The sequence below is a fragment of the Oncorhynchus mykiss genome, unplaced genomic scaffold, assembly GCF_013265735.2.
Source record: "Oncorhynchus mykiss isolate Arlee unplaced genomic scaffold, USDA_OmykA_1.1 un_scaffold_577, whole genome shotgun sequence".
Classification (NCBI taxonomy): Eukaryota; Metazoa; Chordata; class Actinopteri; order Salmoniformes; family Salmonidae; genus Oncorhynchus; species Oncorhynchus mykiss.
This window is the reverse complement of record NW_023494024.1, coordinates 27,616-46,604: the sequence shown is the minus strand read 5'-3', so window position 1 is coordinate 46,604 and position 18,989 is coordinate 27,616. Positions and strand designations below refer to the sequence as shown.

The 18,989-nt window shown below is 40.9% G+C and overlaps 1 protein-coding gene across 1 annotated transcript in view; it reads right to left on the bottom strand.

Moving 5' to 3' along the window:
* Positions 1–6,677: 6,677 nt before the first annotated feature.
* Positions 6,678–18,989, bottom strand: part of LOC110528889 (zinc finger protein OZF) — a 31,903-nt gene continuing 19,591 nt past the window's right edge. Inside the window, exons 4-5 of the mRNA XM_036974469.1 lie at positions 7,094–7,438; positions 6,678–6,941 (exon numbers count right to left, since the gene is read on the bottom strand). Coding sequence (XP_036830364.1) covers positions 7,228–7,438 — 211 coding nt within the window. The 3' untranslated portion in view covers positions 6,678–6,941; positions 7,094–7,227. The remainder of the gene's footprint in view (positions 6,942–7,093; positions 7,439–18,989) is intronic.

The window sequence follows — 18,989 nt, the reverse complement described above, 5'->3', positions numbered from 1 at the left end:
AACACCTATCATACCACTATGACTGACCCTGTAAACAACACCTATCACACTACTATGACTGACCCTGTACAACAACACCTATCATACTACTATGACTGACCCTGTAAAACAACACCTATCATACTACTATGACTGACCCTGTAAAACAACACCTATCATACCACTATGACTGACCCTGTAAAACAACACCTATCATACTACTATGACTGACCCTGTAAAACAACACATATCATACTACTATGACTGACCCTGTAAAACAACACCTATCACACTACTATGACTGACCCTGTAAAACAACACCTATCATACTACTATGACTGATCCTATAAAACAACACCTATCATACTACTATGACTGACCCTGTAAAACAACACCTATCATACTACTATGACTGACCCTGTAAAACAACACCTATCATACTACTATGACTGATCCTATAAAACAACACCTATCATACTACTATGACTGACCCTGTAAAACAACACCTATCATACTACTATGACTGATCCTATAAAACAACACCTATCATACTACTATGACTGACCCTGTAAAACAACACCTATCATACTACTATGACTGATCCTATAAAACAACACCTATCATACTACTGACCCTGTAAAACAACACCTATCATACTACTGACCCTGTAAAACAACACCTATCATACTACTATGACTGACCCTGTAAAACAACACCTATCATACTACTATGACTGACCCTGTAAAACAACACCTATCATATTACTATGACTGACCCTGTACAACAACACCTATCATACTACTATGACTGACCCTGTAAAACAACACCCATCATACTACTATGACTGACCCTGTAAAACAACACCTATCATACTACTATGACTGACCCTGTAAAACAACACCTATCATACTACTATGACTGACCCTGTAAAACAACACCTATCATACTACTATGACTGACCCTGTAAAACAACACCTATCATACCACTATGACTGACCCTGTAAAACAACACCTATCATACTACTATGACTGACCCTGTAAAACAACACCTATCATACTACTATGACTGACCCTGTAAAACAACACCTATCATACTACTATGACTGACCCTGTAAAACAACACCTATCATACCACTATGACTGACACTGTAAAACAACACCTATCATACTACTATGACTGACCCTGTAAAACAACACATATCATACTACTATGACTGACCCTGTAAAACAACACCTATCACACTACTACGACTGACCCTGTACAACAACACATATCATACTACTATGACTGACCCTGTAAAACAACACCTATCATACTACTATGACTGACCCTGTAAAACAACACCTATCATGCTACTATGACTGACCCTGTACAACAACACCTATCATACCACTATGACTGACCCTGTAAACAACACCTATCACACTACTATGACTGACCCTGTACAACAACACCTATCATACTACTATGACTGACCCTGTAAAACAACACCTATCATACTACTATGACTGACCCTGTAAAACAACACCTATCATACCACTATGACTGACCCTGTAAAACAACACCTATCATACTACTATGACTGACCCTGTAAAACAACACATATCATACTACTATGACTGACCCTGTAAAACAACACCTATCACACTACTACGACTGACCCTGTACAACAACACATATCATACTACTATGACTGACCCTGTAAAACAACACCTATCATACTACTATGACTGACCCTGTAAACAACACCTATCATACTACTATGACTGACCCTGTAAAACAACACCTATCATACTACTATGACTGACCCTGTAAACAACACCTATCATACTACTATGACTGACCCTGTAAAACACCTATCATACTACTATGACTGACCCTGTAAAACAACACCTATCATGCTACTATGACTGACCCTGTACAACAACACCTATCATACTACTATGACTGACCCTGTAAAACACCTATCATACTACTATGACTGACCCTGTAAAACAACACCTATCATACTACTATGACTGACCCTGTACAACAACACCTATTATACTACTATGACTGACCCTGTAAAACAACACCTATCATACTACTATGACTGACCCTGTAAAACAACACCTATCATACTACTATGACTGACTCTGTAAAACAACACATATGTGTCAATCACAAACATACAGTGTCTATACTACATGCTACCATGACTAGGTTTGGCTTTCTCCCTGCTGTCTCCCTGCTCTCTGTTGTCCCTCAGAACATCAGAGAAACTAGCTGTGGCCATGGTGACTGCGTGTTGCCAGCTCTGTTATATATGAATGACTCTAGCACCACCTGGTGATATAAAATATTACATGAATGACTCTAGCGCCACCTGGTGATGTAATATTTTATATGAATGACTCTAGCGCCACCTGGTGATGTAATATTTTATATAAATGACTCTAGCGCCACCTGGTGATGTAATATTTTATATAAATATATATATAAATAAAATAAAATAAAACTGCACGCAGACATAAAATGGTTATTCATCTGACTGTGGGCAAGTAGATAATGGGCTTAAACTGTCAAAATCAAACTATCTCTGCATAGCTAGCATTAGCTGATCAATGTAACCTGTTGGTGGCTAATTGACTGGCAAGTAACGTTAGCATGTTTTCTATGCTAACTTTAGCTAGCTATATAACTTATACAGTTGAAGTCGGAAGTTTACAAACATTTAGGTTGGAGTCATTAAAACTCGTTTTTCAACCACTCTACACATTTCTTGCTAACAAACTATAGTTTTGGCAAGTCGGTTAGGACATCTACTTTGTGCATGACACAAGTAATTTTTCCAACAATTATTTACAGACAGATTATTTCACTTATAATTCACTGTATCACAATTCCAGTGGGTCAGAAGTTACATACACTAAGTTGACTGTGCCTTTAAACAGCTTGGACAATTCCAGAAAATGATGTCATGGCTTTAGAAGCTCCTGATAGGCTAATTGACATCAATTGGGGGTGTACCTGTGGATGTATTTCAAGGCCTACCTTTAAACTCAGTGCCTCTATGCTTGACATCACAGGAAAATCCCAAAAAAATCAGCCAGGACTTCATAAAAAAATTGTAGACCTCCACAAGTCTGGTTCATCCTTGGGAGCAATTTCCAAATGCCTGAAGGTACCACGTTCATCTGTACAAACAATAGTACGCAAGTATAAACACCATGGGACCACGCAGCCGTCATACCGCCCAGGAAGGAGACGCGGTCTGTCTCCTAGAGATGGACATACTTTGGTGCAAAAAGTGCAAATCAATCCCAGAACAACAGCAAAGGACCTTGTGAAGATGCTGGAGGAAACAGGTACAAAAGTATCTAGATCCACAGTCAAACAAGTTCTATATCGACATATACCAGCAACAGTGTGTGAAAACCTTGTGAAGACTTACAGAAAACGTTTGGCCTCTGTCATTGCCAACAAAGGGTATATAACAAAGTATTGAGAAACTTTTGTTATTGACCAAATACTTATTTTCACCATAATTTGCAAATAAATTCATTAAAAATCCTACAATGTGATTTTCTGGATTTATTTTTCTCATTTTGTCTGTCATAGTTGAAGTGTACCTATGATGAAAATTACAGGCCTCTCTCATCTTTTTAAGTGGGAGAACTTGCACAATTGGTGGCTGACTAAATACTTTTTTGCCTCACTGTATATCCACAGTCAAATAAGTTCTATATCGACATAACCTGAAAGGCCGCTCAGCAAGGAAGAAGCCATTGCTCCAAAACCGCCATAAAAAAGCCAGACTAGGTTTGAAACTGCACATGGGGACAAAGATCGTACTTTTTGGAGAAATGTCCTCTGGTCTGATGAAACAAAAATAGAACTGTTTGGCCATAATGACCATCGTTATGTTTGGAGGGAAAAGGGGGAGGTCTGCAAGCCGAAGAACACCGTCCCAACCGTGAAGCATGGGGGTGGCAGCATCATATTGTGGTAGGGCTTTGCTGCAGGAGGGACTGGTGCACTTCACAAAATAGATGGCATCATGAGAATAGAAAATGATGTGGAGATATTAAAGCAACATCTCAAGACATCAGTCAGGAAGTTAAAGCTTGGTCGCAAATGGGTCTTCCAAATGGACAATGACCCCAAGCATACTTCCAGTAGTGGCAAAATGGCTTAAGGACAACAAAGTCAAGGTCATCACAAAGCCTCAATCCTATAGAAAATGTGTGGGCAGAACTGAAAAAGCGTGTGAGCAAGGAGGCCTACAAACCTGACTCAGTTACACCAGCTCTGTTGGGAGGAATGGGCCAAAATTCACCCAACTTATTTGTGAGAAGCTTGTGGAAGGCCACCTGAAACGTTTGACCCAAGTTAAACAGTTTTAAGGCAATGCTACCAAATACTAATTGAGTGTATGTAAACTAACCCACTCGGAATGTGATGAAAGAAATACAAGCTGAAATAAATCACTCTCTAGTATTATTCTGACATTTCACATTCTTCAAATATAGTGGTTATCCTAACTGACCTAACTGACCTAAAAAACAGGGAATTTTTACTAGGATTAAATGTCATGAATTGTGAAAAACTGAGTTTAAATGTATTTGACTAAGGTGCATGTAAACTCTGACTTCAACTGTATATATCTGAAGTACAATATAAAATGCAACACGTAACAATTTCTAAGACTTTACTGAGTTACAGTTCATACAAGGAAATCAGTCAATTTAAGCCCCAACCTGGGGATTTCACTGGGCAGGGATGCAGCCATGGGTGGGCCTTGGGAGGGCATAGGCCCACCCACTTGGGAGCCAGACCCACCCACTTGGGAGCCAGGCCCAGCCAATCAGAATGAGTTTTCCCCCACAAAAAGGCTTTATTACAGACAGAAATACTCGTCAGCCCCCCGACGATCTCGCAGGTGAAGAAGCCGGATGTGGAGGTCATGGGCTGGTGTGGTTACACATGGTTTGTAGTTATGAGGCTGGTTGGACAAACTGCCCCCCCGCAAAAAAATTACATTGGAGGCAGCTGATGGTAGCTCTGGTGGACATTCTTGCAGTCAGCATGTCAACTGCACGTTCCCGCAAACCTTGAGACATATGTGGCATTGTGTTGTGACAAATCTGCACATTTTAATAAAGTGTCGTTTTATGGTCCAAAGCACAAGGTGCACCTGTGTAATGATCATGCTGTTTAATCAGCTTCTTGATATGCCACACCTGTGGATGGATTATCATGGCAAAGGAGAAATGCTCATTAACAAGGACGTAAACAAATGTGCGCACAACATTTGAGAGAAATAAGCTTTTTGTGTATTTGGAACATTTCTGGGATTTCTTTAAATTTCAGCTCATGAAACATGGGACCAACACTTTACATGTGGCATTTTATATTTTTGTACAGTGTAGTGAGACAACCTGAACCTGTCAGTCAATAATGGGTTGCTACAATCAACATCCGCTACAACAGTTAATGACAGGTAAGTGACTTCCATCCCGAGTGGTGCAGCGGTCTAAGACACTGCAACTCAGTGCAAGAGGTGTCACTGCAGTACCTGGTTCGAATCCATGCTGCATCACATCCGGCTGTGATTGGGAGTCACGTAGGGACTACTAAAAGCTGCATGAACTGTCAAGTCTCAACATGTCCTGGGGCAATGGAGAGCGGGAGATAGCTGTCTATCAAAATGTTTTTACAGGCACCTGAAAGCTGGCCAGGCAACAGGAGAGCGCCCCATCTGTCCACCACTAAACTTTGTAGCGGCTGCTAAAAAAGGCAAGAGAAAATTATTTATTTTTTAAAATGTATTCAGACATCTAATGTACAGGATTTCCCATGTGCATTTTTTATTTAACCTTCATGTAAGTGTTCGGTTTCCCGCACAAATGCCAGTATGCATTTTAAAACGGTGGAAAAGGCAACATGTGACAATAACACAACTGATAGCAGTTGCTAACTACTGTAGCTAACTAGCCTCTGTAGCTAGCAAGCAATGCTAAAAGAGATTGCAAACGGGTTAGCATAACTAGCCAAACAAAAAACATTTTTTCCCCCTAAATATTAGCTAATTGACTAGTATTCATGAGGCCAGCAAACAAATTCCTCACATACTAGGAACGTATTTCCTCCAACGTTATACTGAAAAAGGAGCTTCTCGGTCACAAAACAAGTTTTCTGGAGACTTGTGGGAGTGCTGATGACGTCGCTCACTGTGTGCGCTTTCGGTAGCCGGATTGCACCCAGACTGAGGAGAAATCCACACACAATTGTCGTGACTTTACTTTCATTAATCTGATGACTGTTATGTATCTAAATCAACTAACTCTGTTTGTTACCCGATTAAATTAATCATGTAACAATTAACTCATTAGGAATTTTTGGGGCACCATGAGAGCATCTCCCGAATTAAACTCTAAAAAAGGTATTTACCTATCACATCCATAAAACAGTCAACATATTAATCATAACCTCGTCTCATATCATCATTCTGAACCGTCGTAACCTCCTGCATCTGCAAAAACCCCAGCCTTACTTATGATTCAGTAGTACACAAATTGATTTAAATATTTATTTACTAGCTAACTAAATGATAACACAGGATAAACACACACACTTAATACATGAGAAAAGGTCCCTAGCGGACTGACACAATATAGTGTTTTTTATTTTTTAAAAAGGTCCCTAGCGGACTGACACAATATAGTGTCTGTTTTTTTTCAAAAGGAGAGAGAGAAAAACAACACTTATCATTGATACATTTTAGAAACATTTTAGAAACTATTCTCACAGTAATCATATACTTTGCAGACGAGAAGAAATCATGAATGTATTTACGTGTGAATGCCTTCGTTCGCTGGTTATCTGTCGGAACCAGACCTTCTTAGGAAGGGTGTGCGGCCTTTCCATTTGTAAGGTTCTGATTGTCCAAAAGGGTTTCCTCTAAAATGAGTTCCGGCACCTATTTCAGTCCAAGTCAAGCAATGAGATTAAAATCACCTATTTCAGTCCAAGTAAAGCAATGAGATTAAAATCACCTATTTCAGTCCAAGTCAAACAATGAGATTAAAATCACCTATTTCAGTCCAAGTAAAGCAATGAGATTAAAATCACCTATTTCAGTCCAAGTCAAACAATGAGATTAAAATCACCTATTTCAGTCCAAGTCAAGCAATGAGATTAAAATCACCTATTTCAGTCCAAGTAAAGCAATGAAATTAAAATCACTCCATCACCTAATTTTAATCTTAGCTGGTCTGAGAGAACTGATGAGTCTTCTCTCCTTTATGTATACGTTGGTGTGTTTTTAAGTTGCTCTGTTGAGAGAAACTCTTCCCACAGACAGAGCAGTAGTATGGCTTCTCTCCTGTGTGAATACGTTGATGTGTGTTTAAATGGTTCTGTTGAGAGAACCTCTTCCCACAGTCAGAGCAGATGTAAGGCTTTTCTCCAGTGTGTAAACGTTGGTGTTTCTTGAAGCTGCTCTGTTGAGAGAAACTCTTCCCACAGTCAGAGCAGACATAAGGCTTTTCTCCAGTGTGTGTTCTCTGGTGAACTTTTAGATCAGATGATGTTGTGAAGCATTTTCCACAGTCAGAGCAGGAGTAAGGCTTCTCTCCTGTGTGTAAACGTTGGTGTTTCTTGAAGCTGCTCTGTTGAGAGAAACTCTTCCCACAGTCAGAGCAGACATAAGGCTTTTCTCCAGTGTGTGTTCTCTGGTGAACTTTTAGATCAGATGATGTTGTGAAGCATTTTCCACAGTCAGAGCAGGAGTAAGGCTTCTCTCCTGTGTGTAGACGTTGGTGTTTCTTGAAGCTGCTCTGTTGATAGAAACTCTTCCCACAGTCAGAGCAGACATAAGGCTTTTCTCCAGTGTGTGTTCTCTGATGAACTTTTAGATCATATGATGTTGTGAAGCATTTTCTACAGTCAGAGCAGGAGTGTGCCTTCTTTTCTATGTGAAGACGTTCATGTGATTTTAAATGGTTCCGTTGGGAGAAACTCTTCCCACAGTTGGAGCAGTGGTAAGGCTTCTTTCCTGTATGTATACGTTCATGCGATTTTAAGGTACCCAATCGGGAGAAACTCTTCTCACAGTCAGAACAGGAGTACGGCTTCTCTCCGGTATGTATACGTTGGTGTGCTTTAAAGCTACCCTGGTGGGAGAAACTCTTCCTACAGTCAGAGCAGTAGTAAGGCTTAATTCCTGTATGTATACGTTTATGCAATTTTAGGGTACCCAATCGGGAGAAGTTCTTTCCACAGTCAGAGCAGGAGTACGGCTTCTCTCCTGTATGTATACGTTGGTGTGCTTTTAAGCTACCCTGGTGGGAGAAACTCTTCCCACAGTCAGAGCAGACATAAGGCTTTTCTCCAGTGTGTGTTCTCATATGAACTGTTAGCTCAGATGAGGTTGTGAAGCATTTTCCACAGTCACAGCAGGAGTAAGGCTTCTCTCCTGTGTGTAAACGTTGGTGTTTTTTTAGGTTGGTCTGTTGAGAGAAACTCTTCCCACAGTACGAGCAGGAGTAAGGTTTCTCTTCTGTGTGCACTCTCTGATGAACTGTCAGAGCCTTTGATGTTGTGAATCTCTCCCCAGAGTCAGTACAGGAATACAGATTCTCTCCTGTGTGGATTTTTACGTGTATTTTTAGCTTTGATAAACCTGGGAAAATCTTCTCACAATGTGGGCAGTGGTGAAACCTCTTAGCTCTGTGATCTTCCTGCTGTTGCTCTCTAGATGTAGAGAATGTCTCAACATGGTCTCCTGTGTGAACAACATCAGAAGAACCAGTCAGTTGGTGTGATACACAGTACCAGTCAAAAGTGTGGACACACCAACTCATTCAACTGGTTTTCTTTAACTATTTACTACTTTGTAAAACCAAAAGTGTGCAAAGTTGTCAACAAGGCAAAGGGTGGCTACTTAGAATACAATATATATTTTGATTTGTTTAACACTATTTTGGTTACTACATGATTCCATATGTGTTATTTCATAGTCTTGATGTCTTCACTATTATTCTACAATGTAGAAAATAGCAGAAATAAAGAAAAACACTTGAATGAGTAGGTGTTGTCAGGATTCACCTAGGGGGTCATGATTTGGGGCTGTACAAATATTTGATGTATTAGAATAATTGATTATGCGTATGTTATATTAATAGAAGGGGAGGGGTTAAAAGGCCCCTCCCTCCTTACATTCATAAGGTTTTATACTACGGATTAACAATATCTATTCATTGTCGAGGTTTAGTATTGTTCTACAGTTATATTTTAGTTCTCTCTCTCTCTCTCTCTCTCTTTCTGCCTCATTATAAAGAGGCCCCTCTTAGAAATGTGTGACTTAGACAGAACTCTGCAGGGGAGTGAAGGAGATGAGACTAGGTAAACATTCCACTATAAATCCACTTTGGGGACGAGGGGACATTTACTGCTAAGTGTTTAGCTAACAGTTAATAAAGGACCTGTTTATACAGCTCTGTAGGCCTGGTTCTGGTCCCAGGAGTAGAGGATGATGATGTCGGCAGTGACATCATCAGGGAGCGACTCAGGGTGTAATAAAACAACTGGAGGCCTTTCGTTAGACGCAGAACTTACTCTGAAACATGCGTGCTATGTTCCTGGTTTGTCAACGTCTGTCTGCAAATTGCATTAATAAAAGGTTTTTGAATGATTTAATTAAAGATAATTGTCATAATGCTAATTTCACCAATGATTGACAAGGAAGGAAGTAAGGAACGAACCCTAACGATGTGTCCGAACGTTCGACTGGTACTGTACTTATTTTATGGAGCTACATTTACATTTCCTGCTCTTTGGGGTTTTAGGTTTTTCTGTAAAGAACTGTGTGACAACTGCTGATGTAAAAAGGGTTATATAAAATACATGTGGCATGTATAAGTGCTTCACAGAAACCCAGCCTAAAATCCCCAAAGAGCAGGCAATGCAGATGTAGAAGCACAGTGGCCACGAAAAACTCCCCAGAAAGCAGGAACCAAGGAAGAAACAGAGAGGAACCAGGCTCTGAGGGGGTGACCAGTCCTCTTCTGTCTGTACCAGGTGACATATGTATTCATATCAGTAGGCTGTACAATACAGGGGAATAAAACTATTCTAAAAGTGGGTAACAGTCTGGGTTGGGGTCAATTCCATTTAAATAACAGTCCATTCAGAAAGTAAACCTAATTCCAATTCCAACAGTCCACATTTTGTTAATTTAAAGGCATTGAAGAGAATTGGAATTTCAGTGTATTTCCCCAAATATCTGGAATTGACACCAACCCTGACAACAGTCTAAGGCAAAAAAGGAGTGAAAATAATTATCCATATCATCCTCCACTCACTATCACAAGGGTTAGTAACTACAGACTCATTTCATATCATCCTCCACTCACTATCACAAGGGTTAGTAACTACAGACTCATTTCATATCATCCTCCACTCAACATCACAAGGGTTAGTAACTACACAGACTCATTTCATATCATCCTCCACTCACTATCACAAGGGTTAGTAACTACAGACTCATTTCATATCATCCTCCACTCAACATCACAAGGGTTAGAAACTACAGACTCATTTCATATCATCCTCCACTCACTATCACAAGGGTTAGTAACTACAGACTCATTTCATATCATCCTCCACTCACTATCACAAGGGTTAGTAACTACAGACTCATTTCATATCATCCTCCACTCACTATCACAAGGGTTAGTAACTACAGACTCATTTCATATCATCCTCCACTCAACATCACAAGGGTTAGAAACTACAGACTCATTTCATATCATCCTCCACTCACTATCACAAGGGTTAGTAACTACAGACTCATTTCATATCATCCTCCACTCACTATCACAAGGGTTAGTAACTACAGACTCATTTCATATCATCCTCCACTCACTATCACAAGGGTTAGTAACTACAGACTCATTTCATATCATCCTCCACTCACTATCACAAGGGTTAGTAACTACAGACTCATTTCATATCATCCTCCACTCACTATCACAAGGGTTAGTAACTACAGACTCATTTCATATCATCCTCCACTCACTATCACAAGGGTTAGTAACTACACAGACTCATTTCATATCATCCTCCACTCACTATCACAAGGGTTAGTAACTACACAGACTCATTTCATATCATCCTCCACTCACTATCACAAGGGTTAGTAACTACACAGACTCATTTCATATCATCCTCCACTCACTATCACAAGGGTTAGAAACTACAGACTCATTTCATATCATCCTCCACTCACTATCACAAGGGTTAGTAACTACACAGACTCATTTCATATCATCCTCCACTCACTATCACAAGGGTTAGAAACTACAGACTCATTTCATATCATCCTCCACTCACTATCACAAGGGTTAGTAACTACACAGACTCATTTCATATCATCCTCCACTCACTATCACCAGGGTTAGTAACTACACAGACTCATTTCATATCATCCTCCACTCACTATCACAAGGGTTAGTAACTACAGACTCATTTCATATCATCCTCCACTCACTATCACAAGGGTTAGTAACTACACAGACTCATTTCATATCATCCTCCACTCACTATCACAAGGGTTAGTAACTACACAGACTCATTTCATATCATCCTCCACTCACTATCACAAGGGTTAGTAACTACACAGACTCATTTCATATCATCCTCCACTCACTATCGCAAGGGTTAGTAACTACACAGACTCATTTCATAGAACTTTAAAACACTGGCAGTTTGTCTACTTCACTTCTTTAGTCTCCTCTCTGATCACTCCAGATAATCCAGTTGTTCAGGGATGTGTGATGTCAGAATTACAGAATTCAACCTATCAACAGACTGGTTCATAACTTATGGAGGTCTAATATATGAAGATAACTTATAGATAGAACCTGCTCTTACCATGACTAACAGATGTACCAATCTCCTCCTCCTCTTCTTCATCTTTAATGTTGACATTCAGCTCCAGTGTTTGACTGCAGTCTTCCAGCTTCACTGATGCCATCTCTGGATCCTGCAGTGCAAACTGGGCTCCACTGTCACAATCAGGACCCAGTGACTGTAGGTTTGGACTCAGTGTGGAAGGGGAGAGGCAGGCTGGGTTTGTCCTCACTGTTGATGTTACCGGCCTCAGACTTAATCTGAGTTGGTCTGTAGTAATAAAGACAAGCGGAAAACAATCTTGACAGTTCTGGTGCTTTCTTTGTCCTCAAAAAATGTATTATCTTTTTTTGTTGTTCAATTCTCTCATTTCAATAGATCAGGTAGATAAACATTGACAACAAAACATTCATTCAAAACAGACAGAAAGTTCACCCTTTAAATGACCCAACGTAAGAGATATAAATGTACAGAATGGTTACCTGAAGGAAAATGAGGGTTGTGCTGTTTCCATTTCAGTCAAGGGGAGGGTTGAGTATTGTTTTAATCTAGTCCAGAAGAGGGTCCTGTCATTTTGTAATTGGTGAAATTTCAATATTGCTCAGTGTTTAAGAATGAGTTGCTTATTACGCTTTATAAACTGGGTGGTTGGAACCCTGAACGCTGATTGGCTGACAGCCGTGGTATATCACACCATATACCAGGGGGGTGACAAAACATTACTTTTTAACTCTTCTAATTACGTTACGTACGTTATAATAGCAATAAGGCACCTCAAGGGTTTGTGGAATATGTCCAATATATCAGGGTTAAGGGCTGTATCCAGGCCCTCCACAACAGCCCTTAGCCGTGATATATTGGACATATAACAAACCCCCCTCTGACCTTAAATATATCAGGGTTAAGGGCTGTATCCAGGCCCTCCACAACAGCCCTTAGCCGTGGTATATTGGACATATAACAAACCCCCTCTGACCTTAAATATATCAGGGTTAAGGGCTGTATCCAGGCCCTCCACAACAGCCCTTATCTGTGGTATATTGGACATATAACAAACCCCCTCTGACCTTAAATATATCAGGGTTAAGGGCTGTATCCAGGCCCTCCACAACAGCCCTTAGCCGTGGTATATTGGACATATAACAAACCCCCTCTGACCTTAAATATATCAGGGTTAAGGGCTGTATCCAGGCCCTCCACAACAGCCCTTAGCCGTGGTATATTGGACATATAACAAACCCCCTCTGACCTTAAATATATCAGGGTTAAGGGCTGTATCCAGGCCCTCCACAACAGCCCTTATCTGTGGTATATTGGCCATATAACAAACCCCCTCTGACCTTAAATATATCAGGGTTAAGGGCTGTATCCAGGCCCTCCACAACAGCCCTTAGCCGTGGTATATTGGCCATATAACAAACCCCCTCTGACATTATCGATTAAATAAATCAATGTGTGGCTGATGCCTCCCCTCATCTCTGATTCTCTGCTGCACAATATCAAGTGGGACTATGGGCTATTTAGTGTGATGTCAATCAAATGATCCATAGCCTATAGAATACCAAGTGCATGCTGGGAGGAAGCACAGAGCAAAGTTATACTGTATTTCTAAGACAGTTGCTGAGATGGTGTAAATTCAACTAGGCTGCATTACACACCACAAAAGGTTATTCCCAACCCTGAGCCTCGACTTGCTCTGCTTGTTGATTCAAAACGTTTTTTTATTTATTTTAATGCTACCTAACCAATGGCTGTGATGTGTCGGTCAATTGTGGCAGTTGAGGAAGAGAGTGAAAGGTTTCTTCACATTTTGTTGTTGTTGTTGATTAGACCAAGTTCCCCAAAAACACAAACCACAATCTTGCAGGCAGACTAGCCTATTCCTCAACCCACCCGGCACTCTTTAAATAGCCTACCTCCATGTCAGTGAAGGGCTGTTGAGTTAAAACCCAGACTAGCCTATTCCTCAACCCACCCGGCACTCTTTAAATAGCCTACCTCCATGTCAGTGAAGGGCTGTTGAGTTAAAAACCCAGACTAGCCTATTCCTCAACCCACCATGCACTCTTTAAATAGCCTACCTCCATGTCAGTGAAGGGCTGTTGAGTTAAAAACCCAGACTAGCCTATTCCTCAACCCACCATGCACTCTTTAAATAGCCTACCTCCATGTCAGTGAAGGGCTGTTGAGTTAAAAACCCAGACTAGCCTATTCCTCAACCCACCCGGCACTCTTTAAATAACCTACCTCCATGTCAGTGAAGGGCTGTTGAGTTAAAACCCAGACTAGCCTATTCCTCAACCCACCATGCACTCTTTAAATAGCCTACCTCCATGTCAGTGAAGGGCTGTTGAGTTAAAAACCCAGACTCCACTTGAGGGGTTATGCCATAGGCCTCTTTTAGTGAAGATGCTGTCAAAAAAGCACAGGCCTACCACTTGTTAGATTAACATGAAGAAAATAAAACTGATCTGATTATATAAAGAGATCTATAACAGTGTTTTTGGTCAGCGCTGCTTTACGCTAGAAACAAGCTGTAAGATAACCAGGGAAGAAGTGACTCGGATGCAAATCACGGTTTCATTTCTTTGACATTCAGAGGCTGAGATATAACCTTCTATATCCTACGAGACAAAACGAAAAGAAATATACTAATCTAATTCTATCAATTTATTAAGCTAATTACTGGTCTGTACAATAGAAGATGTTAAAACCCAGACCGCTTTTAGGGAAATGCTTGTTGGATTAAAGACACAGAATGAGAGTAGCCAGCAGTTAGAGATTTACATTTCTCTGCTAAAAGACTGGATGGTCAATTCCGATATCTGACTGCAGATCCATCCTCTGCAGACATCCGGGCTTTTATACTTCTAGCGCTTAACGGAGCAGAGCTGTTGTCAAGGAAGTGAGTTTGTGTTTATACTGGACCTCCCGCCCCCACCTCCTGCCCACCAATCAGGTCAATGCGGTGCTATACCGAGCCCTTCACACTGTTACAAAACTTGAAGAGGCACACGGCGATGCGTTAGGAGCTTGATTTGACCTCTGCCTCCGTGGGTTCAGAAATTGTGTCACACCCTCCCTAAGAAGGTTCCGGACACATTTTGGGATCAGACATGAATTGTATTTTACTCTGTCTGGCGTGGAAAGGTAGCTTGTCTTTTACTCTGTCTGGCGTGGAAAGGTAGCTTGTCTTTTACTCTGTCTGGAGTGGAAAGGTAGCTTGTCTTTTACTCCGTCTGGCGTGGAAAGGTAGCTTGTCTTTTACTCTGTCTGGAGTGGAAAGGTAGCTTGTCTTTTACTCCGTCTGGAGTGGAAAGGTAGCTTGTCTTTTACTCCGTCTGGCGTGGAAAGGTAGCTTGTCTTTTACTCTGTCTGGAGTGGAAAGGTAGCTTGTCTTTTACTCCGTCTGGAGTGGAAAGGTAGCTTGTCTTTTACTCCGTCTGGAGTGGAAAGGTAGCTTGTCTTTTACTCCGTCTGGAGTGGAAAGGTAGCTTGTCTTTTACTCCGTCTGGAGTGGAAAGGTAGCTTGTCTTTTACTCTGTCTGGAGTGGAAAGGTAGCTTGTCTTTTACTCTGTCTGGCGTGGAAAGGAAGCTTGTCTTTTACTCTGTCTGGCGTGGAAAGGTAGCTTGTCTTTTACTCCGTCTGGAGTGGAAAGGTAGCTTGTCTTTTACTCTGTCTGGAGTGGAAAGGTAGCTTGTCTTTTACTCTGTCTGGCGTGGAAAGGTAGCTTGTCTTTTACTCTGTCTGGAGTGGAAAGGTAGCTTGTCTTTTACTCTGTCTGGCGTGGAAAGGTAGCTTGTCTTTTACTCTGTCTGGCGTGGAAAGGTAGCTTGTATTTTACTCTGTCTGGAGTGGAAAGGTAGCTTGTCTTTTACTCTGTCTGGCGTGGAAAGATAGCTTGTCTTTTACTCTGTCTGGCGTGGAAAGGTAGCTTGTCTTTTACTCTGTCTGGCGTGGAAAGGTAGCTTGTCTTTTACTCTGTCTAGCGTGGAAAGGTAGCTTGTCTTTTACTCTGTCTAGCGTGGAAAGGTAGCTTGTATTTTACTCTGTCTGGAGTGGAAAGGTAGCTTGTTTTTTACTCTGTCTGGCATGGAAAGGAAGCTTGTCTTTTACTCTGTCTGGAGTGGAAAGGTAGCTTGTCTTTTACTCTGTCTGGCGTGGAAAGATAGCTTGTCTTTTACTCTGTCTGGCGTGGAAAGGTAGCTTGTCTTTTACTCTGTCTGGCATGGAAAGGTAGCTTGTTTTTTACTCTGTCTGGCATGGAAAGGAAGCTTGTCTTTTACGCTGTCTGGCGTGGAAATGTTGAACTATTTAAAGTACCATGATCAGATGATCTCACATGTGATTATTTGTTAACAGGGACAGTTTCGTTGTAAACGAGACACAATGATTTGGCATAGGATAAATATGATAAGATGAACACACAGGCCTCTCTCTCTCTCTGTCCATTCTTAACCTGTGTGGTAAAAAAGATTCTGCTAATAAGTAAAATAACGTAGACTTGCATGAAATGTTTATAAAAGGCAATGTTTTTCTCAGACCTGCAAATACAATGATAGATTCATGCAATGCTTTCACCATAAAATAGATGTCAACCCCTACTCTTGTTCACGGTGGTCTGCGAACCCACGACCTTCTGTCCCGCAGCCCTGAACGCGATCAGAATTCCTGCGTTGCCATGCAACGCTTACAGGACGAAGAACAGTTAATAAAGTTCATATCTAAAGGCTCTGGTCTGTCCAAGAAGTGTTGGTAAACGGTAGACATGTTCTCTACTATCCATCATGTTTTAATCATTATTTTGGCTATGGGGGATATTTTTTTATATTTTTATTCAGCGTTCAGGGAGGGTTTATGTCAAATATATTTTGCTCACCAGACGGACATCCATTTTCCTTTCAGATATCCGTATTAAAAAATAATGTTCACTACCCAAGTGCAGTTAATCTATAGTAGTCTTCCTAAATTCACAAATTACTAAGTAAACAATTAATACAAGGTTGCAGTTTGAGGCAGAACTGTCATATTTTCCACTTTCACTCACAAAAACATATTGTATTTCCCATTCACACCATAGTAACAACTATAGATAAATATAGAAACAACTGAATGTGTCTGAATATTGTTACAGTGACATGTAGAAATCAGACGAACATGACATTCTGCTTGTAAACAGTAAAACAACCCTGAAACTGTCTCTCTGGTGCAGCCGCACAGCCTGCAAGTCTATTGACTCAGACCGAGAGGCGCCGCCATTTTACCAGCTCATAAACATATGGAAATAATCAGAATAATAAACATGTCAAACGAACTCACAAATCTCAAATCAATTGATTCTTTATGAAATTACTTTGACGAAATAATGTACATTCATTCACTCTGACAAACCCAAAGTCTAAACTTAGCTAGCTAAATGTGACTTCTAAAATTATATTTAATCACGTTCTTCACTCACTCGGTTCAGCACAAAACTAAAACGTCATAAAACCTTTAACAAACGTGAAAATACCTTGACGGGTTTGCTACCTAACATGTTACGACATGTTCTTTCGATATTAGAAAGTTTAAACGTGCTATTGCATACCTTTAGTTAATACTTCTGAAACGGACACAACCGCTACTGTCTTCAGAGAACAATTGTGGCCGAAGCCTGCCCGGAACTTCCTGTTCCCTGACTATCAAAACGCAACAGGACTACTTCTTCTTCTTCGGTGGGTTTAATGGTGGTTGGCATTCAATATGTTGCATTAGTTTATTTAGTAAATCTTTTCTTAACTCAGGTGTTGCAAGAAGGCCAATAAGGGTATTATCTTTGAAAAACAAGGGTCCTGAAAAACGGACGTTTCTTTTTTTTGTTGGTCAAGATATAACTGAGGGAGTCAAACAAACACTGTTTGGTTGTAATCAAGCTCTGACTTCACTACTTGTTTTGACCAGTGCCCATACTCTGATAGACTTCGTACCTTGTGCTGATTATTTGAATTAAACACACCACTTATTTTGTTCATAAAGCTGTAGGAATTGAATTAAGTGTCTGGTTAAGATCATTTGAAATTCTCAGCCTCTGGCAGATTACTCCTCTACTTTACTGAGAGAGAGAGCACCTGATTGTTCAATTACTTGAATTTACATGGTTGTTACGAGAGAGAGGGAGAGAGAGGGAGGGAGAGAGAGAGCGAGAAAGATGCAGGATACATTTGATTGACCCTGTTCTGTGGAGCCTTCCTACTCCTCCTCATCCCCTGTTCTGTGGAACCTTCCTACTCTTCCTCCTCATCCCCTGTTCTGTGGAACCTTCCTACTCTTCCTCCTCATCCCCTGTTCTGTGGAACCTTCCTACTCCTCCTCCTCATCCCCTGTTCTGTGGAGCCTTCCTACTCCTCCTCCTCATCCCCTGTTCTGTGGCCTCTCCCCATATGAAATCTGTAATTACAACTAATGAATTCATGCTCAGGATTCATTGAGGATGTCTATCATATACTGGGTATATTAATTATGCTTCAAGGTTGAATCTGGATAGGAGAAGGAAAACAGAAAGTATCTGAAAATGATCACTGTGTTGAACTCAATGCACAACGTTTGACCTGGGCCCTATGCACTTTATAGGGAACCCTACAGCTACAGCCACACACGTCAGTACAGGCCTGAGTACAGTCTGAACAGCCCGTTGTCATAGCAGCCACGCCATCAGTAGGTCAAGAACTCACTGTTAAATCCATTATAAAAAATATAAAAATGGAAAGAATATGGCACAAGGGCTACTTCTGACTAAAGAAGGCCGTCCACCAAAACTCAGTGACCCGGGTAAGGAAGGTATTAGACCGAGAAGCAACCAAGAGGCCAATGGTAACTGTGAAAGAGCTGGAGAGATCCACAGCTGAGACGGGGGGGAAACCGGCCTTGGGACAACTACCACCTGTACATTCCACAAAGCTGGGCTTTATGGAAGCCCGGCGAGAGAAATAAGCCATTGCTGAAGAAAGGCGAGACCTGAATCCAATTGAGAATCTGTGGCCTTTGAAATTGCTGTTGACTAATGTTCCCCATCCAACTTGAAAGCGCTTAAGTCATTTTCCCAAGAAAAATGGCAGGATTCAGATGTGCAAAGT